General features: G+C 39.2%; 1 protein-coding gene and 1 pseudogene across 5 annotated transcripts; both read left to right on the plus strand.

Moving 5' to 3' along the window:
• On the plus strand, window positions 1–27,451 carry Supv3l1 (Suv3 like RNA helicase). 5 transcript variants are annotated; one of them, XM_076835355.2, is made up of 16 exons: window positions 251–339; window positions 1,483–1,593; window positions 8,248–8,325; window positions 8,715–8,822; window positions 10,223–10,337; window positions 11,494–11,662; window positions 14,462–14,573; window positions 15,918–15,995; window positions 17,407–17,498; window positions 18,433–18,613; window positions 19,157–19,250; window positions 21,002–21,221; window positions 22,650–22,730; window positions 23,076–23,252; window positions 26,158–26,306; window positions 26,952–27,450. In XM_076835355.2, exons 4-16 carry the CDS (start codon window positions 8,759–8,761, stop codon window positions 27,385–27,387), a joined length of 1,968 nt encoding a protein of 655 aa, XP_076691470.1. In that variant the 5' UTR covers window positions 251–339; window positions 1,483–1,593; window positions 8,248–8,325; window positions 8,715–8,758; the 3' UTR covers window positions 27,388–27,450. The 5 variants fall into 5 exon arrangements, with proteins under 5 accessions (XP_076691469.1, XP_076691470.1, XP_076691471.1 ...); XM_076835356.1 differs by lacking the exons at window positions 251–339; window positions 1,483–1,593 and adding exons at window positions 3,798–3,954; window positions 4,315–4,392; XM_076835354.1 differs by lacking the exon at window positions 1,483–1,593 and having other exon boundaries at window positions 1–339; window positions 26,952–27,451.
• LOC143381651 (ribose-phosphate pyrophosphokinase 1-like) lies at window positions 5,670–6,915 on the plus strand (annotated as a pseudogene).
• Window positions 27,452–27,602: the final 151 nt, after the last annotated feature.

The following is a 27,602-nucleotide window of genomic DNA, read 5'->3' on the forward strand; positions in this document are numbered from 1 at the left end:
GCTGGCAGCTCGCATCATTGCCCGTCGCCGTGTCGGGGGGCTGCTTAGGCTCCCTGGAGCCCGCGGCCTCGATGTCCTTCCCCCGGTGTGCCCTGCTGTGGGCTCGGCTCCCGGCGGGGCGCCAGGCTAGGCACCGGGCGGCCGTCTGCTCTGCGCTTCGTGCCCACTGCGGGCCCTCCCCTGCGGTTCTGGGGCGCGTTCCTGCCCTTGCCGCCTCGTCTGCCTCTGGTGGCTCCAAAGCCCCGAATACGTCTTTGTTCGTGCCGCTGACTGTGAAACCTCAGGGCCCCAGCGCCGATGGCGACGTCGGGGCCGAGCTTACGCGGCCTCTGGACAAGAGTGAGTGCGGGAGCCAGCGAAGGCGGCGGGCGATGTCTGCCGGGCCCTGGCGGCCCGGGGGCAGCTGTCCCTCTTCCCCTTGGTGACCCGAGTCCCCTCGAGCGTTGTCGTTGTGCCTGACAGTTTCTGCCTCCCTCGCTGCTTTGAGAGTCCTTTGACTCCTGGGATTGTGTCTAATTCATCCTTAACGGTCCGCCCAGAGTGACCTTTTTCCCTTTGACCTCCCTCTTCTCCGACTGGTTTAAAAACCTCTTGTATTGGGACGTCTTGGCACCCTCCGCCCCCAGCCGGTGTCCTTCTCTGTTCCTCCCCTGCCACAGAACTGTTGCCTTCGAGATGGGGCAAAGGGATGAGCGGTGAAAAGCCAGAGGAGGAGTTCTTTCAGGATTCTTTGTCATTGGGCGAGGTCGCAGTGTTGGGCTGCACGGTGGGTGAAGGGAGGACCGAGACAGATTCTGATAATCTGCTGTCATACAAGACGCAGCTTGATAAAGGGGTCCTCGCTAAAAGAGGGACCATAATCATCCAGGAGCCAGAGAGAAAGTAAAAGTGTAGCATCAATGAGTGGCTGTAGGTTTTATCACCACAACTAATTTTGATGGATTTGACAGCGAGATCTGTAAATATTTTCGAGGGGAGTTTAGCGTTATATAGCCGCACTTTGGCTTTTGGCTGATGAAGAAGGTGAGAGGTTTCCTCTGACCAAGGAGATCCAGGGGATGCCACAACTCTGCCGGGCACTAGCTTTCCAGACTGTCTTCAGGGAATTACTCCGACCAGCAACAGTATGTCCCCTATTGTAATTTGAGAATACAAATTTCAGCCGGATGCGGTGCACACTGTAATCCCAGGGACTCCGGAGGCTGAGGCGGGAAAATCTGAAGTTTGAGACCAGCCTCAGCAACTTAGCCAGGTCCCCAGCAACTTAGTGAGAACGACTCAAAATTTATAAAAGGTGGGGATGTAGATCAGTGGTAAAGCACCCTGAGTTCAATCCTCAGTACCAAATAAATAAAACTAAAAGTAAAATATGGATAATAGCATGCTTTGGGTCAAATCTTGTTTTTCAGAGCAGTATAGTATATGATGCACCTTATGTCTATGTTATTTTTATTTCTTTCTTTTCCTTTTTTTTTTTTTTAGACAGTGTTATTATGTTGCCCAGGAGGCCTCAAACTTCTGGGTTCAAGTGATCCTCCTGCCTTGTTGGCTCAGTAGTCCTCTGGAGCTGGGACTTCAAGCATATACCACCAGGCCAGTGCTCAGCAAGGCCTTTCGCTTTACTTGGATTTGGGGTCTATATCGTTTTAACAACAATTTTAATAATGTAATTGTATCATTTCTGCTTATTTTTAAATTGTAAAAACATAACATTTAACATCTTAATAATTCTTATGTGTATAGTTTAGTCATGTTAAGTTCATTCACATGTGAAAATGACCTCTAGGACATTTTCATCTTGTAAAATTGAAACACAGACAACAGTTAACCCATTAAACAACAATTTCCCATTTACTGAAGGCATACAGTAATTTGTGTGAGGTAATTTGGCTAACTTTTTTATATTCAAATATTGATACATTTCCATCTCTTTTGCCTGCTTCTTATCTGATAAGTTGATGTACTACTTCAAGGTTCTGTTCCACATCATTTTGCCATACTTCATATTTTTGCTATTAAGTGTCTCATTTTCTCCCTCTCCCCTAAAATCAGTACTCCTCTCCCCTAAAATCAGTACTCCTTTCTGACCATTGTCTCCGACATGGACCTCTCATTCATCCTCTATTTATATAGCTGCCTACCAGGTGGCTCCATTCAGATTGCTTACTCCTTATACTAGCATGTTCAAGACCTGCTCCTTGTCCAGGTTCTAAGATAAACAACTTTGTGGATTTGATTCTTCCCATTCCTCACCTCCCATATTTAACAGAAAGTCCAGTTGACAAGTCTTGTTGATTCTGTTTGATAAATATTGAGTCCATTCACTTCTTCTCCACTGCAGCCAACTTAAATTTCTAGCTTCTATCTTGGACTGGACCATTGAAATAACTCCTTACATGTCTCCTGGAATACCTTTGATCGCTCTATTCTATTTTCTTTTTTTGGTACTAGGATTGAACCCAGGGATCCTTAACCTCTGAGCCACATCCCCAGCCCTTTTTTGTATTTTATTTAGAACAGGGTCTCACTGAGTTGCCTGGGGCCTCACTAAGTTGCTGAGGCTGGCTTTGAACTCTGGGTCCTCCTGCCTCAGTCTCCCACGCTGCTGGGATTATAGATGTGCACCACCATGCCTGGCTTCTAGTCTATTTTCTGCCTGCAATCAGAATGTTCTTTTAAAAAGATTGAACCTGTTGCTTTTCTGCTAAAAAAATTATATTATATTTTTTCATTGTCTGTAATTTAAAAGAGTCCCCAAGTGTTAATATGGCTGGTAAGACCCTGTCTGACCTGGCCTCTCTCCCAGCTTCATTGTCTCCCACTTTCTATCCTTAAGCCATATGTATGACATGTGCCTCTGCTCCAGGTGTACGAAACATACTACTGCTTCTGCTTGAGTACCCCTGTACTGCCTTCACTTCAGAGTTAAAAACAAAAAAAACAAAAACTTTTTTGTATTTGTAGATGGACATCATGCCCTTATTTTATTTGTTTATTTTTATTCTGTGCTAAGGATTGAACCCAGTGCCCACACATGTTAGACAAGCACTCTGCCACTGAGCTCCAGTCCCAGTCAGAATTTAACTTGAGAAATAGTTGTATATAGTTATGGTGTATGATGTGATATTTTGATATGTTTGTGTCATAGAATGATTAAATCAAGCTAATAAACATATTCTTTACTGTACACACTTTTTAAAAAGAAAAGCATAAAAGATTTATTTAGTGAGATGGAATTGACACTCTTAAGAGGCATGGAGCAGACCTCTTCCAGGAGAGGAAATGGCCCACACTTATTTTTTATGTGTGGTGATGACATTTAAAATCTACTCTTAGCAATTTTGAAACATATAATAACATTTATTATAGTTTCCTGTCTGGATAATAGATTGCTCAAACTTACTCCTTCTGTGTGTCTGAAATTTTGTACCCTTTGGTCAATGTCTTCACTTTCACCTTCAACCTACCCTGCCACTCCACTCTCTACTTCTCTGGCTTGGCTTTCTTAGGTTTCATGTATAAGTGATGAATTTAGTATAATGTCCTCCAGATTCTTCCATGTTGTCTCAAATAACAATTTCATTTTTAGGGCTGAATAATGTTTGTCATATATGTGTGTGTGTGTGTGTGTGTGTGTGTGTGTATTTTTATATATATATATATATATATATATATGTATATATGCATTACACATATATGTTTATATAACTACATAAAGCTATATAACTATATACAACTATATATGTATATATATATATATGCACACACTTATGTACATAAATATAAATAATTGTATATAGTTATGTACAATGGGATGTTTTTTGTTGTTTTGTTTGTTTTATTGAGAGACAGAGAATTTTTTAATATTTATTTTTTAATTTTTGGTGGACACAACATCTTTATTTTCTTTTTATGTGGTGCTGAGGATTGAACCCAGTGCCCCGTGCATGCCAGGTGAGCACGCTACCACTTGAGCCACGTCCCCAGCCCCAATGTGATGTTTTGATATGTTTGTATATATAAATAATGTTCCACATATAAAATAGGTGTGGGCACCTAGATTGCTTCCATAGCTTAACTGTTGCAAATAGTACTGCAGTGAACATGGAAGCACAAATATGTCTTTGCATGCTGATTTAAATTCCTTTGGATATGTATCTGGATCATAACATAATACTGTATATTAGTCTCAGAAAATAGATTTGTTCCATCTGTAGTTTATAGGTTAACAGAATTTTTTCATGCAATTTCATATGCTTTTTTCTAACCTTTTTTTTTTTTTTTTAGTCACTGATTCCCCCCCCCCCCCCAAAGAAAATGTTGCCCCCACTAGATACAAAGAAACAGAAGCCCAGAAATACCATGATAGTTGCCTGTGATCCACTCCAGGGAGTGAGTATGTACATGTGTGTGCATGTATCTGTGGATCTTATATTTAGGTGTGGGCAAATCTAGTGGCTAGACCAGCAATTTTGAAATTCTATTATATAAAATACAGTTCTGTTAGTAGGATGCTGTGTTGAGTATGTCATGACTGCATGAAAATCTGGTTGGTACTTTTCTGGGAGGTAAAAATACAGGCCACTTGGCCTGTGTTTCATGGGCAGGAAACCATCCTCACTTTTGGCCTTTCTCAGAAATGTGTAATGTGTGACTGGGTCAATAAAATGTTTATCTCTACAGATTGATATGATAGTATTTTAACATGTATGACCTTAATACAATCTCAGTGTAATAAATTTAAAATATTTTCTCCTATCAAATTATTGATTTAGCCAGGCATTGTGTTGCATGCCTGTAGTCCCAGCTACTCTGCAAGCCAAGGCAGAAAGATCACAGGGTGTCTTCTCTTAGTGAGACCCTGCCTCAGAATGTAAAAATAGGCTGGTGCACAGCATGCTTGTAATCCCATTGACTTGAGAGAATGAGACAGGAGAATCAATGCCAGCCTCAGCAACTTAGTGAATCTCTGTCTCAAAATAAAAAGGTCTAGGGCTGGGGATGTGGCTCAAGCGGTAGCGCACTCACCTGGCATGCGTGCAGCCCGGGTTCAATCCTCAGCACCATATACAAACAAAGATACTGTGTTCGCCAAAAACTAGAATAATAAATATTAAAATTCTCTCTCTCTCTTAAAAAAAAAGTTTAAAATACATAAATAAATAAAAAGGTCTAAGGATGTGACTGAGTGGTAAATTGTCCCTGGGTTAAATCCCCAGTACCATTAATTAATTTTAAAAGGGCTGGGGATGTGGCTTAGTTGTGGAGTGCCCTTGGGTTCAGGGTAAATTATTTATTCATAGTGGTATGTCACCCAGACAGGTGTCTAATTCACCCTCCCTGGTGTCACAGAAATTTCTGTTATTCTTTTATTTTTTGTTTTTTGCAGTACTGGGGATGGAATCCAGAGCTGCAAGGAACTTTCACTATTGTGAGGCAACCCCTTTTTAAAATTGTTCAGGGCCCCAGGCTCAGCTAATTCAGGAGGATGGGATATGGGCTTCCCCACTGATCCTGCCTCCCCTGCCCTGGGTAATTTAGAGCCAGGTGGAATGTCAGATGGCAGAGAAACAATGCAAGGTGGATAGTATTAAGTCTGTGGGGCTCACTTCTGGTCTTTGCAGCAACAGTGATCGCTGAGTAAAGAGTGCCTAGGATAGTTACCCAAAATGCTGAATATCAAAATCTTCAGCGCCACCTCCCATTGGGACTAATCCCAGAAAATTGCTGACCCCCTGGGCCTGGAGCTAGACAAGGTGGTGACTAAGAAATTCAGCAACCAGGGGGACCTGTGTGGAAATTGGTGAAAGTATAAGTGGAGAAGATGTCTACATTCAGAGTATCATGTTGAAATCCATGACAATCTAGTGGAGCTTTTGATCATGGTTAATGCCTACAAGATCACTTCAGTCTGCTCAGTTGTTGCAGTCATCCCATGTTTCCCTGATGACTGGCACGATAAGGAGGACAAGAAGCGGGCTCCACTCTCAGCCAAGCTTGTCGAAAATATGCTGTCTGTAGCTGGTGCAGGTCATATTATCACCATGGATCTACGTGCTTCTCAAATTTAGGGCTTTTTAAATATCCCAGTGGACAATTTGTATTCAGAGCTGGGTATCCTGAATTGAATTAGGGAGAATATCTCTGAGTGGAGGAACTGCCCTATTGTGTCACCTGATGCTGATGGAGCCAAGAGTGTGACCTTGCAGACTGGTTGAATGTGGACTTTGTCTAGATTGACTAGCAACAGAAGGCCAGTGATGTGGACTGCATGGTGCTAGTCGGTGGGAATGAAGAATCCAGTGGCTATCCTTGTGACATGACTGACACTTGTGGCACAGTTTGCCTTGTGGCTGACAAACTTCTCAGCTGGAGCCACCAGAGTTTGTCTTGACTCATGGAATCTTTTCTGACCCAGTCATTTCTCGCATCACAGTGCAAGTTTTGAAGCAGTAGTGATTACCAATACCATACCCTGGGAGGTCAAGGTGAAGCATTGCTCCAAATTACAGGTGATTGACATCTCTATGATTCTTGCAGAAGCCATCAGGAGAGCTCTTAATGGGGAATTCTTTCCTACTGTTCAGCTATGTCCCTTTATGATAGAATAAGTTTTGAGACATTTTTATTTATTTATTTTGAGGCGTTTTTAAAAGTAAAAAACCCCGCTCCTTGTTTTTTTTTCCTTGGCATTTGATGACAAATTCGCAGAAGACCCAGCTTGTTCCACTGTAGATTTCTACATCCCACATCATGTAAAAGGGGGTTTATTATAAATTGGAGAAAGACAGATGGAGATCAACTCCTGGAATTTCATTTTCCTTAAATGATTTTGTGAACCTTGCAGCTTTAACTAGAGTTCAGCTGCTGCAAGATTTCATACTTCTGAGGGTGTTGAGTAAGCCAGTTTGAATGGTTGGGGATGCTGAGACTCTGAATGTGATTGCTCTTGGAGATTTTCTTTGTTAGAACAGTTAGCAATGAAGCAGCTAGTTCTCCAAGGTCTATGCTAAATTATAAGCAAGGATCCTGGGCAACCCCAAACCTGTTCTTTGTAGCTGAGCAAGCACCCTGTAAGGCAGGGGCAGGCAGCTCAGCCTGAAAAACTGTTGGGTGGGATCCTGAGGGCGGGAGAGGGTAGCACAGTGCAGCAAATGTTTCTTTGAAGAAAGAAGCCTGATTCATCATCATCTGCTTAACCATGTAATTTGGATTCCCCTTTGTATCTATTCCTTTCTATGGCTTTGCCTTTAGCCATCTTGACCTTTTCCTGGCCAAATATCCTCTTGGGCCCAAACAATTATTGTACCATAGTCTTCAGGAACTCAAATCTGCTTCGTGCTATGTAATTGTTAACATTTGTATTAGATAATTTGCTTAATCTTCCTTAGCCTACCATGGTCATATGTTTTAGGTGGTATTATAGTACCTTTTAAGTATTTAATTTTCATTTTTCTTCCTGGAATCTGTTTGGCTTTTCCAGGGACCTGACATTCAGTCAAAAGATTGATGTTTTTGTCTCTTGTAGAGGAAATTAATAAAGTGTCTATGTTTGTGATTTTGGTTCTGAAAAATTATTCTAATTATTAGGAAGTTCTTATGTAAATTCCATTGAAATCAGCTTCCTTTACCTCCCACTGAGTTAACTTATGCCATCTAGAACAAAATGAGAGGAATGTGTTCTTCATAAAATCATCATCTTCAAACTAAAGATCATCCCAGTTCTTTAGTCTTTTGCATAAAAGCATGATGATCTGATCCTTGCCAAATTGGTTGTCTTTTCTGCATTTATTTTAGCTATTTACCGTTTGTTGTTGTTATACATGGACACAATATCTTTATTTTGTTTATTTATTTTTATGTGGTGCTGAGGATCAAACCCAGTACTTACATGTTGGAGGCAAGTGCTCTACCACTGAGAGCTACAACCCCAGACCCCTGTTTACTATTTAATATGCAGAATGGTTGTAAGTAAACGAAACGGCATGGTTATCTAAAAATGGCTTGATAAAAATTAGAACCTAGTTCTGAGCCCATTACACCTTGCCCATTTCCTCTGCAGTATAACAGGAATATTGCCTGATTTGACTATTTTTTTTTTCTAGATATTTCATTGCATATTAACCCATAAAGAGGATCAACTAAAATCTTCAACTTCTTATGTATCATGACTTCAAGTTTCTTCTGCCATTTGGTCATTTCTCTAAAATATGAAATGAATGTTGAATTTTTATGTCTTTCTTCTAGACGAAGTAAAGAAGATCTTAGATAAGTTTTATAAGAGGAAAGAAATTCAGAAACTGGGTGCTGATTATGGACTTGATGGTAAGACATATAATATCTTTATAGAAATGTAGTATTACTTTGTGTAGCTTTGTGTAGCTTTTTCAGTGTTCTATGGGACCTCTTATGCCCTGAAAGTAGGAGTACAGTTGTGGTCTGGAGACAAGCCTCTGACCATTGCTTCTTCGAGGGCAGGAGGCTGGCAAGGCTCACCTGTTGAGCCAGACCACACAGCATAGGAGCTGCCTGGGCACCTTTCCTTCGTGTTGTGCTAGTTTTTCAGCTTTAGCCTAGATCAAATTAAACCAGCTGAATTATCCACATAGTAAAAATGTAGAGATACTTTGAATTTGGTGTGGTGCATTTTGTGCTTTTAAAAGGAGAACTGAAATGAAAACTAGCCTTACATATTTTGATTTTGTTTTCTGCAGCTCGTCTCTTCCACCAAGCTTTCATAAGCTTTAGAAATTATATTATGCAATCTCATTCCCTGGATGTGGACATTCACATTGTTCTGAATGACATTTGCTTCAGTGCAGGCAAGTCTTTAGAGAATTTTGAAAATTCTATTGAATGTACTTTCTGTTTATTCCATACTTCATGTTTATTTCTCTAGCAGGGCTTATTTGTTTTAGAATATGTCTTGGTAATATCCTTTGTAAATATTTCAATGCTTGGATAGGAAGCTTTGTAATCACTTGGCTTTTATATTGGGTCCCTCAGCTAGTCATGAGAATGTCTTAGACTGGGACCTTGATCTGTCGTCTTTTCTTTCTGCTGTGTATTAACATGGGCCACAATGGAATGAGCTCTTACACAAGATAGAATTAGTTCATAGCATATTCTGCCTGTTTCTGCCGCTGGCTTATTTCTCCATCATGTCAGGATAAAGTTCTTGCTATAAAAGAAAAAATAAAAAGTAAGAACATCATTTTATTCCACATATGGCATTATATAAATACTCACATATTATTATTATTTGGTGGTGCTTTGTATTAAACTCAGGGCTTTGTGCATGCCAGGCAAGGGCTCTACCACTGAGATACATCTCCAGCCCTTTTAATTTTATTGTGAGGTAGAGTCTCACCAAGTTGCTCTGGCTGACCTTGAATTTGCAATCCTTTTGCCTCAGCCTCCCAACTATCTGGGCTTATAGGCATGTGCCACCATATCTGGCTAGTTTTACACACACACACACACACGTATAAAATAAAATGGATAATATTCCATTGGGATCCATCTATCTGTCTGTCTATCTATGTAATATTTATATAGTTTTATATATTTATCTTTTTGTACCAGGGATTGAACTACCCAGGGACACTCAACCACTGAGCTACATTCCCCCACCCCTTCTTTGTTTTGAGACAGGGCCTTGCTAAGTTGCTGAGACTGGCTTTGAATTTGCTAAGACTGGCTTTGAATTTGAGATCCTCCTGCCTCAGCCTCCTGAGCTGCTGAGATTATAGGCTGGCAATACCATTCTTTATTCTTGTTAAATTAAGAAAAAAGAACAGTGCTAATCTTTGCCAGTTATACTGGGATAGTAGAATGTAGTTGTTGGCAGCTACTTTTCTTTTTTTTTTTTTTTTCCTAAAAATATAAGTGGAATTTGGATGAAAAAATAAGAAAAAGAAAGTTCTAGAAAAGGATAGGGTCTCCTCTTTTAGGACTTCTCTTATCTTGGCCATGCTCCCCTAATTTACCTCAATAAGAAAAAAGATTTTGCTTCTTTTGGTTGTAGATAGCAAGTAGATTGCCCATTTTTAAAAAAAAAAAAAACATTTTTTTTTCTTAGTTATAGGTGGACACAATATCTTTATATTTACGTGGTGTTAAGTATCAAATCCAGTGCCTCACGCATGCTAGGAGAGCCCTCTACCTCTGAGCCACACCCCAGCCCCAGATTGCCCATGTTAATCTGTGTTTTATTTTCTAGCTCATGTGGATGATTTATTTCCATTTTTCTTGAGACATGCCAAACAAATATTTCCTGTGTTGGAATGTAAGGATGATCTACGTAAGATCAGTGACTTGAGATTACCACCGAACTGGTTAGTTCCTTCATTTGTGGATTTGAAATTTTCTGTTTCTAATTTGGGAAGACTATTATTATGTGTTTTTGTATCATATGCTAGGTGGCAAATTATAAGGAGTCTGAACAGTACTGTTCATTCTGTTAGGCTATTTCCCCTTGATCCTGTTCAAGCGTGGGCTTGTATTTTCCTAGGGCAGAACTGAAGCAGCTTGAGTAGGGTGTTAGCCTTGTATCTGAGCTGTGGCCTTCCTAGAGTCAGCTGAATGCCAGGGTGTTAATACTTTATTCTCTCCCCTGTGGGTGGAACAGCAGCATCTTCTAGCACTTCAAGACCTCTCAGAAGCTTTCTGCTCAGACCCTTGCTAAGCGGCATTCTTGAAGGCCCTGCCAATTCTTACCTTCAGCCAGGCTGTGGCCAAGGACCCACATGAAACATCGCAGAGACTTCAGGGCTCCCTACTTCCTTCACCCTTTCTGCTCTTCCACATTCTGCCCTTCAGATTCTAGGTGCTTCCGCAGCTCTGCATTGACTTCTATGCTCTGTTCTGTGGGACTTTCTTACTCTGCTTGGGGTCCACCTCCCTGTGCCCTGCTTCGATCATCTCCAGTGTCCCCCCCTTTCAGGGGTTGCACCTGTTCCACACATTTGTAAACAGTTGCTGCATATATTTTACCCAGTTTTGTATTTGCTTATAGAGACAGCACAAGTCCACTCATTACCAGGCAGCCATCAGAACCAGAAGCAGGAGGCTCAGTTATTATAATAGTTTATATTGAATTCAGAGACCTGGGAATGTTTGCTTTTAGGTTCACATATTTAGAGCTGTGGGAATGATGTGAACATATCTGTGGAGCAGATAGCAATTTAAATTTAGTAACTCTGGAAGAAAAGAGGTTTATGCAGTGGGAAAATACCCAAGACATTAATTTGTATTGGGGGTTTTCTGACCTCCGTTTAGTTAACACTGTTCTTGGAAATCGGTAATTATTTTAATGTGCATATGAAACCAGTTACTTAGTTTTTCAAAATATCTGTGAATGTTAGGAAGATGTTTTTGTGGGGTGTTATCTATTTATTTATTTAAATTAAAAAATTTTTTTTCAGTTGGTATCTTTGCTAGGGTGGATTTTGGGGTTAATAAAATTAAACTGTTTACCCATTCATGTTTTAGGTACTCAGAAGCCAGAGCCATACGGCGGAAGATAATATTCCATTCGGGCCCCACAAACAGTGGAAAAACTTACCATGCAATTCAGAAATACTTGTCAGCAAAATCTGGAGTATATTGTGGCCCCTTGAAATTACTGGCACATGAGATCTTTGAAAAGAGTAATGCTGCTGTCAGTATATCACCAAATATTTGCTCTTTTTTTCTTCTTCCATTTTCTTTTGGGGTTGAAGTTGGACAAGGGGAAAAGAAAGATGTAGTAGTTTACTAGTAACAAATTATACCTTATTTCTTTGCATCTAGGAAACTATTGATTGTAAGAGGTGCCATTATTATATGGGTAATTAAGAAAGAAAAGATGCTCAGTGTGGCAGTATATACCTGTAATCCCAGTAGCTCAAGAGGCTGAGGCAGGAGGATCTCACATTTGAGGCTATCCTCAACAACTGAGTGAGGCCCTAAGCAACTTAAAGAGACTCTGTCTCAGAATAAAACATAAACGGGCTGGGATGTGACTCAGTGGTTAAGTACCTCTGAGTTCAATCTGTGGTACCAAAAAGAAGAAAACAAAAGAAAGGAGAAGATGCTGCTGATTGAGCTCTGGCATACTGTCAGTGCTTAATATGCATCCTGATATTAGAGATAGTAAAATGTGGAAAAGTGAACACTTTAGAAGGAATGAATAAAACATTGTAGAATATTTTATAGCTAGAGAGAAATGCAGAGTGGCATATAAATAACCTTGAATTCAAGCTGTCAGATCCCAGCTTGCTTCATCTATTTATTTATTTGGTACTGAGGATTAAACCTAGGGACACTTAATCACTGAGCATATCCCTAGTCCTTTTTATTTTTTATTTTGATACAGGATCTCACTAAGTAGCTTAGGCCTCACTAAGTATTACTGAGGCGGCCTCAAACTTTCAATTCTCCTGCCTCAGCCTCCTGAGTCACTGCAGTTATAGGTTTGCACCACCACAACTGGCTGAAACTACTTGTTCAAAACTGAAAGGACTAAACCCTGTAATCACTGAGACATCATTTCACTAAATGGGTCACATTTTGACTCATTATTTTATTAAAACTTTACAATGTGAGATTAACCAGTTTTGGTTAGGTAATTTGTATTTTTTTTAATAATTTGGGTACATAATTCTTCTATCCATAAATATTTGAAAACGTATTTACTCAGAACAAAAACTTTTTTTTAGGGGCTGGGGATGTGGCTCAAGCGGTAGCGCGCTCGCCTGGCATGCGTGCGGCCCGGGTTCGATCCTCAGCACCACATACCAACAAAGATGTTGTGTCTGCCGAGAACTAAAAATAAATAAATAAATGAATATTAAAAAAAACAAAACAATTTTTTTTTAATATAACCACAGGATATATGTCTGAAGCAGGATAAATCATTTAATATGATAGAATACTATTATTTAATATACAGTCTGTATTCAGAATCTGTCAGTTGTCCAGTAGCACCCTGTCGCTCCCCTCCAGGACTCGGTTTGAGGTTTCCCACTGTTCTAAATTGTCTCTAGTTTCCATTAATCAGGGATAATTCCTTTGTCTTCCTTTGTTTTTATAACTTTTGTACTTTTAGAAGACGACGTGTCAGTTTTGTTGCAAACTGTTGCTTAGTTTGTATCTGTCTGATATTCTCTTATAATTAGACTCAAATCACTTAGGGGTGGTGACCAACCCTCCAAGTTTGACTGAACTTTACTCAAAGTCCTTTGTTCTGGGGAACCCCTCAGTAGTGGGCAAGCCAGTTGTTTGAGCACCCTCTTATACCACAGCATTGGTATTTCCTTCTCAAGGAAGTATATTAGGAGGTCGTTACAGTCTTAAATTTTATTTTTAGTATTCCTTATAATTTTTTTATTTTTAGGAAAAAAAAAAAATATATTTTGTTGTTGTTACAGGGATTGAACCCAGGGGCACCTAACCACTGAGCCACATCCCTAGCCAGTTTTTTTGGTACCTGGGATTGAACTCAAAGGGCAGTGAACTACTGAGCCACATCCCCAGCCCTATTTTATTTTATTTAGAGACAGGATCTCGCTGAGTTGCTTAGCATCTTGATGTTGCTGAGGCTGCCTTTGAACTTGTGATCCTCTTGCCTCAGCCTCCCTAGCCACTGGGATTACAGGTGTGTGCCACTGTGCCTGGCTTCCTAGCCTTTTTTTATTTTTAATTTTGAGACAGGATTTTGCTAAGTTACTTAGGGCCTTGCTAAGTTGCTGTAGCTGGCTTTTAATTCATGATTTTCCTGCCTCAGCCTACCCAGCCACTGGGATTACAGGCATGTGCCACCACACCCAGTAATTTTTAGTATTCTTTTTTTTTTTTTCTTTTCAATTTTTTAATATTTATTTATTTATTTTTAGTTATCAGCGGACACAACATCTTTGTATGTGGTGCTGAGGATTGAACCCGGGCCATACGCATGTCAGGCGAGCGTGCTACCACTTGAGCCACATCCCCAGCCCCCATTTAGTATTCTGGAGTATAGAAACAATCAAGTTCATTTTAACAACTCCAATAGTACAGAAACAAAATTAAAAAGTTAAACTGTGGGCTGGGTTTGTGGCTCAGTGGTAGAGTGCTTGCCTGGCATGAGTGAGGCACTGAGTTTGATTCTCAGCATCTCATATAAATAAATAAATAGAGTAAAGGTCCATCAACAACAATTTATATATATATAAATTTTTAGAAAATGAATGTGCTTCAGTTTCTCATGTTCTTATTAAGGATTTAACTGGTTGGAGATATTTCCAGTTTTACCTAAGTTATATAAGAAAGTAGCTCTTATTTCATTTTCTATAAAAAAGAAAAGAAAAAGGTATTGGGAATATTTCTAATTCAGCTGTTAAATAAATTCCTTGGTAATGAAGAGAATAGACACACAAAACTACTTTTTGCTGTTGTTTTCAAGGTAGAAATATGACTGGGTTTCTTTCTGTCATTTCAGGGTGTGCCATGTGACTTGGTGACAGGTGAAGAGCGTGTGACAGTTGAAGCAGATGGGAAACAGGCTGCCCATGTTGCTTGTACTGTTGAGATGTGCAGTGTCACCACACCATGTATGTAAACACCATTGAAAAACTATGACTTGGTATTTTTTATTTTAAAGTATGGTTGTACTTGTGAAATATGATTTTTTTAATTAAAAAAATTTCTGTAGTTGAAGATGGATAGAATGCCTTTATTTGTTTATTTTTTGTAGTACTAAGGATCGAACCCAGTGCCTCACACATGCTAGGCAAGCGCTCTGCCACTGAGCTACAGCCACAGCCCTGAAATATGATTCTTGTTGTGAAAAAGCATTACATATCTGGAAAAAGAATAGTACAACAAATGCTACCTGCCACTAGTAATAAATACCAAATATTGTCATGCTTACTTATAGAAGTTAGTTCCCTTTTTTCTTTTATGTATGTTTGGGGGTTTTTGCATTTTATTTTATTTGGTATTAGAGATTGAACTCAGGGGCACTTTACTGCTGCGGTATCCCCCAAAGCTTTTTATTTTGAGACATATCTTGCTAAGCTGCTGAGGTTGCCTTGGACTTAGGATCCTCTTGCCTCAGCCTCCTGAGTAGCTGGGATTACAGGCGTGCGCCATCAAACCCAGTCCCACCTTTTTTTTGAGGGGTGTGTGGGGGTATAACCTTTGATTGAACTCAGGGACACTTAACCATTAAGCCAACATCCCCATCCCTTTTTCATATTTTATTTAGAGACAGCGTCTTGCTGAGTTGCTTAGGGCCTTGCTAAATTGTTGAGGCTGGCCTGGAATGTGAGATCCTCCTGCCTCAAGTCCCAGGCTGCTGGGATTACAGGTGTGCACCATTGAACCCAGCAATGTGATGGTTTTTTGTTGTTGTTGTTTTTGTTTTAGTTGTCAGATGGGAACAATAAGTTTTTTTAATGTGGTGCTGAGGATTGAACCCATTGCCTCACATGTGCTAGGCAAGTGCTCTGCCACTGAGCCACAACCTCAGCCCATGGTGGTTCTTTTTAGGCAGATTCTTAAGGCAGTCTCTGAGGTTGGTGAAAATAAGGTAAATGGAGCTGCTTACTACAGAGAATGGTGTCTTCCAGTGGTTAAGAGTATGATCTTCAGAGCGAGATGACCTAAGTTTGAATTTCACTTACTGTCTAACTTTGGGCAAGTACTTAACTTCTCTGGGCCTCAGTTTACTCTTTTTTCAAATGGAGATAATGGAAGTACTTATCTTCCTAGAGTTGTTTTGAGAATTAAATGAGATACAATTATAAAATCCTTGGTACAAGCCAGCGCAAGAGACCCATAATGAAGGATGATGGTGATGGTGGTAGTAATGAAAGCTTGAATTTTGATGTTGGATTTGTTTATAATACTATTTAAGTAGATTGTGTTGCTCATGATAATTTTTTCATTTTAAGATGAAGTGGCTGTAATTGATGAAATTCAGATGATTCGAGATCCAGCCAGAGGATGGGCCTGGACCAGAGCACTTCTAGGTTGGTGGTCTTAGTGCATCAAGCCTGGGCTTTATGACATCTGCACTATTTGTATATCTGCTTGTCATTGCCAAGTAGTCTGTTAGATCCCCTTTTTCTGACAAAAGTCTTCTATAAAAGTCAGTGAAGTGTGAGTTTTTGATTTTTGAAATACTATTTCAATAATAGGAAATCTACTTTTACTATTACAAATAGGTATAGCTGTGTAATTAAAGTCAAAATGTTTAAGTCTCTTGGCTGGGGATGTAGCTCAGTGGAGGAGTGCTTGCCTAGAATGCACAGAGCCCTGGGTTCAATTTGCAGTACCCCAAGGCAAAAAAAAAAAAAAAAAAAAAGTTCAAGTCTTGCCACATTTACACAATCACTATTAATATTTTGTGCCATTTCTTTTTCTTATGTATGTGGTATTTTCAGAACATTTAATTTTGTATCTTTCTCTTTTTTAGTTCTATTATTTCATGGCCATTTTTTCATATTGTTAATGTAACTGCATCTCCTCCATTGAAGAGCTGTACCAGAATTTGTTCTTTAAAGTTGAACTTTTTTTTTTGGTACCAGGGATTGACTCTAAAGGCATTTTAACCACTGAGTCACATCCCCAGGCCATTTTATTTTTTGAAACAGGGTTTTGCTAAGTTGTTTATGGACTTGGTAAGTTGCTGAGCATGGCTTTGAATTTGTAACCCCTGTTTTAGCTTCCAGGTCACTGGGATTACTAATGTGCTTCACAAGATGGCAGAGTTGGAACATTTTTCCCTATTATTGATAATGCTGAAGTAAAAATCTTGTGGCCGTGGCTTTTTAATTTTATTTATTCATTTAGGGTAGGGTCCTGGTAGTATGGAATTCTTGATGTCCTTGGATGTGAATGATTATTCTACTACTTGATTTTGGAGTAAATTTTTGATCAGCATGTTGTCGGGCAGGTATTTTCAAATTTAAAAACAAATAACTGAACTCTTTCTTCAAATAATACTGATGCATTAGGCCTATAATAAAACAGGTGGAAATGGATCTGGCCCAGGGGTAAGCAACTTGGACTTTCTTTTGCCCTCCAGCTCCTAACCTCTGTGATTCCATGGAGCCTAATTTGAAAAACACAAGTATAGGACTAATGTTGAGCCCTAAGCATTAGGATGCCACGTTCCAGTCCTGGCTGACTTCACCCTGATAGACTTGAAACCTTGGCCAGAGCAGTTTTAGAACTTTGAGATTTAGAAAAACTGGGATGATCTTAGCCCATTAGAAGGCAATGGTGGTTTGACATTTGCATCAAAGAGACATTGCTGAAAACATTTGATAGACTTGTAAAATAATAGGTAAGCTAATAAAGGTAAAGTATTTTTGTTTTGCGAATGTTATATACTTAATTATAAGTCTTTTTTAAAAAATCCCAATTGTGCATTTACAGGACTGTGTGCTGAAGAAATCCATTTATGTGGAGAATCTGCTGCTATCGATCTGGTCACTGAGCTTATGTATACAACTGGGGAGGAAGTGGAGGTACTACATTATATATTTCATTTTCAAGTGGCAAAGCAAATAGCTAAGAGTAGCTATACAGTAGCTTTAGACCCTAGGCAGTGGCAAAATTAGAACCTAACTAAAAAGAAAACTTCATTTTTTTTTTTTTTTTAATAGTTGACTAGCTCATATATTTGGTTGAACCTCATGATGTGAAGTGTGAAGTTCTCACAGAGTAGCAATTGCATCCTGAGTCTTCCAAGAATAAGAAGCATTCTTTTTTTTTTTCCCCCAATGCTGGAGATCAAACCCAAGGCCTGGGTGATTCTTCATCTTCACAAAATTCTTTGGGATTTGAGCATATCAGTTTAGAATAAGTAAATTAGGACTTTTGTATCCCTTTTGCAAATTCCTAGAGTAGAAGTAATTGGTTCCTTCTAACTCCTACTTTTCTTTTTCTTTACCTGAGTTTTATAATAAGATGAAGAAATATTTTTAATTGGCCATTTTAGTTTTATGCTCAGTTTCAGGGAGACATTCTGGAAAGTAGTGGAAGAAATTCTGGATTCCATTCTGAGTGCTGCTGTTTTTACCTTTGCATTTGGAGGCAGATCATAGTTAGAATTGGAAAAAGCTCTGACTCAGTCTTTTATTGGGCTCTATTTTACTCATTCATGAAATGGAAATAACAATTAATTCTTCTGAAGTTGCCATGTTTCCATGAAAATCAATATATGTGAAAGTGCTTTGAAAATGTATGGAACACTGTATGATAGTCTATTAATTTAGAAATGCCAATGAGAACTGATGGTAACACTTATAATGTTGAAGTGAATCCTTTCCTGTTTCCCTTGAAAAATGTTGGTACTTATCAGTTTTTAGCTACTGTTGATTGCTTGGCAAGTTTTTAATTTATTAGTCAGAGGAAGTTGTGTTGGATATGTTATTTTACCACTACATGTCTTTATTGTAGGTTCGAAACTATAAGAGGCTTACCCCCATTTCTGTGCTGGATCATGCCTTGGAATCTTTAGACAACCTTCGGCCTGGGGACTGTGTTGTCTGTTTTAGCAAGAATGATATTTATTCTGTGAGTCGGCAGATTGAAATTCGAGGATTGGAATCAGCTGTTATATATGGCAGTCTCCCACCTGGTAATTATTGGCTTTTGTTGTGATAGGATATGAAATTTTTTATTTTTGCCAAATGTTAAAATATGTGTAGAAAACATAGTAAAAAAATTGAAGTAAGCCATTTGGTTTATTGGTAATTTTTTATAGATCATATGGAATAAATATTTTTTCTAGTTAACCTGGTGGGAAGTAGGAGTATTTTAATTACTTATAGCTCTTATAATTTGCTGCTGTTATCATAGACTATATTTTAAATGGTGAGTTTATGATTTTCTTACAAAATGTCTTAAAATATGGATCCAGTAATTCCCTTTAAATTATTGTCCTGAAATCTAATAAGAATCCTCAGAATAAGATTAGTATGCTGGGGAAGTGCGTTGCTGCATGAGGGGCAACTTAAAGGAATGGAGGTAAAGGATAGTGACTCTTTGAGGATATAAAGAAAGAAATTTTGAAATGGTAAAAATTTTACTCATAAAAATAGAGCAGGGGCAAGGGTTTCTAAGCATGCTTACCATGATGTAGTAAGGCTGGACAGTGCTGATCTAACTGTTCCTGTTGCAGGAACCAAACTTGCTCAAGCAAAAAAGTTTAATGATCCCAGTGATCCGTGCAAAATCCTGGTTGCTACAGATGCAATTGGCATGGGACTTAATTTGTAAGTACTTTGTTTTTAATAAGCATCGATATTCAGTGAATTAGATGGCAGTGTTTGTTTTTGTTTTCAATTAAAAGAAATTTTTTTGTAGTTGTAGATGGACAGAATGCCTTTATTTGTTTATTTTTATGTGGTGCTAAGAATTGAACCCAGTGCCTTACACATGCTGGGCAAGCTCTGTGCCACTGAGCTACAGCCCCAGCCTCTGTTTTCAATTTTTGAATTGGGATGAATGACCAAACACTTCACTTTAGAAGAATGGCCATTACAGTATAGATTTGAGTTTTATCTTGCTTATATATATTGAAGGAATAAAAAGAAAATATTATATAGTACTAGGACTTTGGTGTGCTGCCCCCTACTCTGCTAACCTGTCATTACCTCACTTTATTTTCAGTTTCTTGGCTAGCAGGTATCCAGGTGCCTATTCTGAATATGGGGCTGGCCATTCTCTCTAGTGATAACAATGTTAAGCCACAATATTCCATCGTAGGTAATGAAGGCACCTATATACCTTTAAGAATACAGAAGTATTAATAGTTCTTAATAGCAGCTCTTTTTTTTTTTTTTTGAGATGGGATCTCACTTTGTTGCCCAGACTGGCCTTAAACTCTTCTTGGGCTTTAGCAATCCTCTTGTCCCAGCCTCCTGAGTAGCTGGGACTACAGGCACATAACACTACACCTGGTATAGCTAACTTTTTAAAGCAGTATGAGAACACCTTGGGTTATTTATAAGAAAGTCATTCTCTGGGTTGGGGTTGTGGCTCAGAGGTAGAGCCCTTGCCTAGCATGTGTGAAGCACTGAGTTCTATCCTCAGCACCACATAAAATAAAAAATAAAGATATTGTGCCCACCTGTAACTAAAAAATAAATATTAAAAAAAAAGAAAGTCATTTTCTATAGTTTTATCGAGGTATATTTTATAGACCATACAGTTCACCCATTGTAAGTGTACAGTTTGATGATTTTTAGTTGGAACATACTAATTGAAGAAAGAATGGTAATTCTTTTTAATTGAATAGTAATGCAGTTACTATTGAAAAAAAGAAAGGAAGAAGCCAGGCACCTTGGCGTACACCTTTAATCCCAGCGGCTCCGGAGGTTGAGACAGGAAGATTTCGAGTTTAAAGCCAGCCTCAGGAACAGTGAGGCACTAAGCAACTCAGTGAGACCCTGTCTCTAAATAAAATACAAAATAAGGCTGGGGATGTGGCTCAGTGATTGAATATCCCTGAGTTCAATCCCCGGTACCCCCATTTCCCAAAGAAAGGAAGAAAAAGAATTACCAACAAACTTTTTTTAAAAAATATTTTTCGTTATAAATGGAGATGATACCTGATTTTGTTTATTATTATGTGGTGCTAGGGACTGAACCCAGTGCCTCACACATGCTAGGCAGTTGCTCTACAACTGAGCTACAACCCCAACCCCATCAACAAACTTTTTTTCCTTGTTTATTTATTTTTATTAATAAAATTTTCACTTTGTATATGGTACTGGTGATTGAACCCAGGGCTGCTCTACCACCAACCTACATCCCCAGTCCTTTTTATTTTTCATTTGGAGACTGGCCTCAAACTTGTGACCCTCCCACCTCAGTCTCCCGAGTAGCTGGGATTACTGGTATGCTCCATCACATCTGTCTTCTTTTTTAAAATGGCAGCAAAATGGCAAATAGGCCTTAATTAGAATCAATTAACAGAGGCTTGTTTATGCATTCTGTGGGATCACTTTCATTTCTATTTCAGGAGCATAAGGAGAATCATTTTTTACTCTCTTATAAAGCCCAGTATCAATGAGAAGGGAGAGAAAGAAATAGAACCAATCACCACCTCCCAAGCCTTGCAGATTGCCGGCAGAGCTGGTAGATTCAGCTCACAGTACAGAGAAGGAGAGGTTACAACGATGAATCGCGAGGACCTCGGTTTATTAAAGGAAATTTTGAATAGGCCAGTGGATCCCATAAGGGTAAGGTATAACACATGAATTAGTGCTTCTGTGGGGAGTTCAGTCATATCTTCCCTCTCCCACATCCATACTCCTGCCTGGAAACAGAAATAAGCAAAAGAAAATTTTGTGCCTTTGAAACCTCATCAAGAAAGCTCCCTTGGGGCTGGGGTTGTAGCTCAATGGTAGAGTGCTCGCCTTTCGTGGGGAAGGCATTGGGTTCGATCCATAGCACCATGTAAAAATAAATAAAGGTATTGGCAATCTACAACTAAAAAAAAAAGAAAGAAAGAAAGCCCTCCTTTATTGTTTTGAAGAGACATAGAGACCCCTTGTTCAGAGAATGGTATGCAAGTGAAAGATACAGATTGAACAAGTTTTGTTGACCTGATTTTCCTTTAGTTCTTCCTAGAAATATAGCAGCAGGTGGGGGGAGAGGGGCAAAGTTGCTTCAGGTGACATTATCTATGTCAATGAACTGAAAAATCACCAGAAGTTTGATTCTAGAAGTATGGATCAATAACAGCTCTGAGCATCACAACTTCAAGCCAGAAAACACAGTGTTAAATTTTGGTCAATGTAGTTATTGAATCAGAAGTGTACACATTTTAAACAAATTAACTTTTAAAAATTAGTTTAAAGTTGCCTGGAAAAATTCACTTATATGTGGCTCATTTAATTTGTCAGCAACATTAGATAAAGGGAACATATGTGAGATAATGCAAGACAAAAATTCCTGGAGGAAAGCAGTGGTTGAAACCACTTCTATAGTTTTTGCAATGGAGTGTGGTTAGGTTCATAGGGGCTCCCACTGCAGCTGAAGTTTGACACACCCTCATTTCCCTCTGGGTTACCTTATTTCTTATATTCAGACTCTTCTTCCCTCCCTCAGGACCCATCTGTCTTCCTTCCTTTCTATTTTCTTTCTGTCTTTGCTTTCTTTATCCCTTATATTTACCTTGGCCATTTCTTAATGCTGCAATATATTGTTAAAGAGATAACTGGCCTCTTGTTTAGAAACTTTCTCTCGGTATGTGTGTGTATCATTTTTATTGCCCTGGTTAAATCAACTGGGTTTTTCTCTTTTACTTTTATTTAGTGGAGAGAATTGAGACCTGGAAAATTTTTATCCAGTAAAGCATTTTGGTACTCCATCAGCTCATAATAGGTTTTAGGAAAATGACTAAAATAAAAGCACAAGACTGTTTCCTTAATGAGAATTACCTGTTATTATCTCATCAACTTTTCTAATTGGTAATAAGTAGTAAAATGATGATGATTTTTTTGTTTTGTTTTCTGTCTTACTCAAATTCTTGTCATTTAACTCCTTTGGTGAGAGATAAGCCTGAATGTAGGACTTTAATTTGAAATAATTTAAGCAAATTTATCCTTTCAAAAAAACCCAAAACAATCAGCTCACGTTTATTTTATTTTTTACTTTTCCTAAAGGCAGCAGGTCTTCATCCAACTGCTGAACAGATTGAAATGTTTGCTTACCACCTCCCTGATACAACACTTTCCAATCTCATCGTAAGTAGACACTTTGAAGTCTCATCTAAAAATGGTGGTATGCTAGAGAGTTACTGGTCCACCTCATGGGTCTGGGTGGATAGTCTGCCTTTGTAAAGTTGCTCTCCATGTAACTTATCTTGTAGATGAAGAATTTCTTTCAAAATCCTCTGGGAGTTTCTTGAGGAATGTTCTGTCTGAGTTTCAGGTTGGGAAGCTGTGGGGGGAGATCTCTTAGCTTCGGGAGGCAGTGAATAAAGCAGGCCTTTCTGGAAGTCTCTTGTGGATTAAAGACATTGTCTTCTATAGACTTTATTCTTGCCCATTGATGCAGTCCAGTAACTTCATATATTTTTCCTCCCCCAGGATATTTTTGTAGACTTCTCACAAGTTGATGGGCAGTATTTTGTCTGCAATATGGATGATTTTAAGTTTTCTGCAGAGTTAATCCAGCATATTCCATTAAGTCTCCGGGTGAGATACGTGTTCTGCACAGCCCCTATCAATAAGAAGCAGCCCTTTGTGTGTTCCTCATTGTTACAGGTGAGCCTTCATCTCTGCTATTTTGGCTTGTTTAAGATGGACACCTTTTTTTCCAAATAATTGTTTGTTATTTGAAATTAAACATTTGGGAGAATACCATATAAATATAAAAGACTTTCTAAAAACTTAAATATTCTTGACTCTTTTTCTCACAGATAATTTTTTTTTCCCAGTATTGGGGATTGAACCCAGGGGGTGCTCTACTGCAAAGCTACATCCTTAGTTCTTTTTATTTATTTACTTCATATTTTGAGACAAGTTCTCACTAAGTTGCCCAGGCTGACCTCAAACTTGTCATCCTCCTGCCTCAGCCTTCCCAAATGCTGAGATTACAGGTGAGCACCACTATGCCTGGCTTTACAGATAATTTTTGAGGGAGGTAGAACCCTTGTCTTATATTTGGGCTTAAATGGTACCCAGTGTGAAGAAGCTAAAACAAAGACTGGGGTTGTATCTCAGTGGCAGAGTGCTTGCCTCGCATGCGTAAGGCACTGGGTTCGATCCTTAGCACCACATAAAAATAAACAAAATAAAGATGTTGTGTCCATCTACAATTTAAAAAAAAATTTAAAAAGAGGCTAAAATAAAAATGATTTAAAAATATATTTTGAGGTAAGGCACTTTGCCTGACAGCAAACCTTTTCCTTATTGTTGTGGGGTAACTATTTCAAAGGGAGAGGGATTGCAGTAGTGGCAACAATATTCAGTTTTCTTAACTGTAAGGCACTGTGCTGGGTAGTTGTCTTGTGTGAGTATGGGGCCTAGGTTCCAGCCGCCTTCCTTTTAACCCGTTTGTGTAGGGATGTGAATCTGTGACTTCTGAGGAGCACAGGACTTTGTGGGAAAGGGCAGCGAGGGCAGGGGAATCCTACAGAGGCCTCTTCTTCCTCTGAAGACTCATTGTTGCCAACTCCTCTAGAGGCCTGTGATTCTGTGCACTAGCTCTTTTAACCAAATCTATTTCTAAATATAAATATGTGTGTGGGGGGGTTTCTTTTTCTTTTGGTACCAGAGATTGAACCTAGGGGCACTTAACCACTGAGCCACATCCCCAGCCCTTTTTAGTATTTTATTTAGAAACAGGGTCTATTGAGTTCCTTAGGGCCTCATTAAGTTGCTGAGGCTGGCTTTGAAATCTAGGTCCTCCTGCCTCAATCTCCCAAGCCCCTGGGATTATAGGCGTGTGTTACCGTGCCTGGGTGTAAATTTATACTTTAAATTATAAAATGCATAAATACTTTCTCTTAGCATAACTTTAAAACATTGCAAGTGGATAAATTTGGCCACCTCCCCACTCTCGGTTCTCTGAAATGATTGCTTTGATGTGTTTGTGTGCGTCTCTGCAGACCTTTTCCGTGGCGTCTGCCTGCATGCATGTGCACATAGGAATTCTAGTTTTGTCCTGTGGATGTGTTTCCCATAGATGTTATCATAGCGAGTTATTTCGCAAATTGCCTTTTTTCCTTAACAATATGTCTTAGAGGTCTTCCATGTCTGGGTTTACCTAGAAAATATTTTTCCTGGAGCTGGCATTTGGGGGAAAGTTAGTACAAGGTCAGAGGTTAGAGAACAGTCTGAGACTGTGGAAGCTGACCTGAATGGAGCTGGCATCAGCCTCATTTGCACTATCTCTTAAGCTCTTCTAATAAAGCAGGAGCTCTTTGCTAAGGAATAAGGAATCTCTGGAACTGTACAGTCAAACATACACACATATGTTTTCTGTTTAAAGATTACCCTGAAATCTAGAAGTTTTCCCTTTGCTCTTGAATTCCACCATCACAGAAGTATAAAGAGCTCAGTCCCATAGATGGCCTCCCATGCCTCTCAGGACAGTGGTTTTGAAACTGTTCTCCCCAGAGCTCCTATAGGGCTGGCTGCAAGTGGAAGTATCTCAGTGGACAGGCTGCTCTCCCTGCCCTCTCCCCTCAGCCCCTGAACTTGGACTTCCACTAGTTTTTGTGGCCAGAGTTCTTAAGGGCACTGCCTTTATAAAGAGAGCCTGAGAACCCCTGCTTGTTGTGTCCTAACAGGTTAGCATGGTCACATTTCCATTCATCATGGCTGTCTGACTTGGCATTTATTAAAATTGGCAGAATGCACCAGACTAAATTTAACAAAATTAGAGTATTCTTTAGCCAAAGGAATCTAAAATGGCTCTGCCTCTCTGAATTATTGGCCTTGCTTAGGTTAAGCATTGAGAGATAATTTGCCTTAATTAGGAAATGAATTATTTGAATCAGCTTTGACTTGAAGCCAAAGAGTTTAAACTCTTTTTTTTTTTTCTTGTACCAAGGATTGAACCCAGAGTTGCTTAACCACTGAGCCACATCCCCAGCCCCTTTAATTTATTTTATTTTGAGATAGGGTTTCTTCTGAGTTGCTTAGGGCCTCACTAAGTTACTGAGGCTGGCCTTGAATTTGTGATCCTCCTGCCTCAGCCTCCCAAGCTGCTGGATTTCAGGTGTGCACTACTGCACCAAGCCCCTTTTTGTAACTTTTAATGCAGACATTATTGCCCTAACTTTGGAAAAAGGTGAAAGTCATCTTTTTTTTTTTTTCTTAAAGAATTTAATTTTTTTATTTAAAGAACTAAGGGTTTTTTTTTTTGTTGTTGTTGTTGTTTTGTTTTGTTTTGGGTTTTTTTTGTGTGTGTGTAGATTAAATGTTTTTAAAAATGTAAAAAAAGCCAGGGCTGGGGATATAGCTCAGTTGGTAGAGTGCTTGCTTGTATGCACAAGACCCTGGGTTCAATCCCCAGTACCACCAAAAAAAAGTAAAAAAAAAATATCAAGGAATAAAGAAACCAGCCTGTCTATTGAAACACAACCACAGATAATATTTGTTGTGCTTTTTTCTAATTATAGACTTAAGGGAATTCTAATTCTTCTACTAAACTCTTCCTCAGTTTGCCAGGCAGTATAGCAGGAATGAGCCTTTGACTTTTGCGTGGTTACGCCGATACATCAAATGGCCTCTACAACCACCTAAGAACATTAAAGACCTCATGGATCTTGAAGCTGTCCATGACGTCTTGGATCTTTACCTGTGGCTAAGGTATCAATTTTCTCCTTTATGTGCTCTTGTTTCTAAGTAATAGGGCAAATCAAAGGTTTTATGAATGGTGGGGGGTTTTTGTTTGTTTTTTGTTTCAAACTCAGCACATATTTGCAAGAAGCTCTATATTATGTTTATTGTCAATAAAAGCACTTGAGCCTGGCTTATATTTCTTCCAAAAAAGTCTTCAGGAGTTTTGTGGTTATCATTGAGACAGCCAAGTGAGAAGATCCACTAGACCCTTGCTACTCAAAGAGTGGTCCTTGGATCACAAGTGTTGGTATCACCTGGGAGCTTTAGAAATAAAGAATCTCAGGGCCATCCCAGACTTAATCAGATTCTGCAATTTAACACTATCTTCAGTTGGTTCACTTGTAGATTTTTGACATTTGAGAATCCCTGCTCTAGAGGGCTCGGCTTCTCAAAGGAGGGGTATGTATCCCTAGGGGAGCATATCAGGATCACTTGAGATAGCATACCAACCCACTTTCTTCATGACATATTCCTCAGGTATGTTGGGGAAGAAGTAGAAGTTGAATAAAGATACTGGACAGTTTGCAAAAAGAAAACATTTGGAATTAACATAGGTGTGCCACTGAGATTAGTCCAGAGCTGTTGCTATAATATATTGTGTCCTTTTCCCAGCTACCGATTCATGGACATGTTTCCAGATACCAGCCTTGTTCGAGACCTGCAGAAGGAGCTGGATGGTGTTATCCAGGACGGTGTTCACAACATCACCAAACTGATTAAAATTTCCGAGACACGTAAACTGTTGCAGCTGGAAAGCTCATTAGCAGGGAGCCAGTCACGTTTGTCAGGAACCTTGAAGAGCCAAGCTAGAAGGGCACGTGGCACCAAAACTGCAGGGAGTAAAGCTGCTGAGCCACTTGGCACCAGCGCTGGGGAGCTATCCCTTGCTTCCAGATTGGTGCAGCAAGGACTCCTCACTCCAGACATGTTGAAGCAGCTTGAAAAGGAGTGGATGACACAACAGACTGAACATGGCCAAGAGAGAACAGAGTCTGGGACTTACTCAAAAGGGACAAGAAGAAAGAAGAAGGAACACAATTCTGATTAGTTTTTGCTTTTTTAATTTTGCAAATAAAAATCTATTTTAAGTCCAGTTTGTTTGAATGAGCATTTGCTGCTTGCTGTAGCATTGTGGCTATCTTGTACTGAGTTTTTGGGCACAGAAAAATGAACTCAGTGTTTAAAAAATACTGAAATGTCAGAGATTTTATTTAAATCTTTATATAATGGCCATTTGCAAGATAGCACTGAGTCACTGTACCA

The sequence above is a fragment of the Callospermophilus lateralis genome, chromosome 15 (assembly GCF_048772815.1).
Source record: "Callospermophilus lateralis isolate mCalLat2 chromosome 15, mCalLat2.hap1, whole genome shotgun sequence".
NCBI classification, from domain to species: domain Eukaryota; kingdom Metazoa; phylum Chordata; class Mammalia; order Rodentia; family Sciuridae; genus Callospermophilus; species Callospermophilus lateralis.

Bases quoted from the DNA above. Each gene is read 5' to 3' on its own strand.
- Supv3l1 (XM_076835354.1), top strand. From the start codon at position 72: ATGTCCTTCCCCCGGTGTGCCCTGCTGTGGGCTCGGCTCCCGGCGGGG. The intron at 15,996-17,406 runs GTTGGTGGTCTT...GTGCATTTACAG, and splicing joins CTGGACCAGAGCACTTCTAG to GACTGTGTGCTGAAGAAATC. The intron at 26,307-26,951 runs GTATCAATTTTC...TCCTTTTCCCAG, and splicing joins GATCTTTACCTGTGGCTAAG to CTACCGATTCATGGACATGT.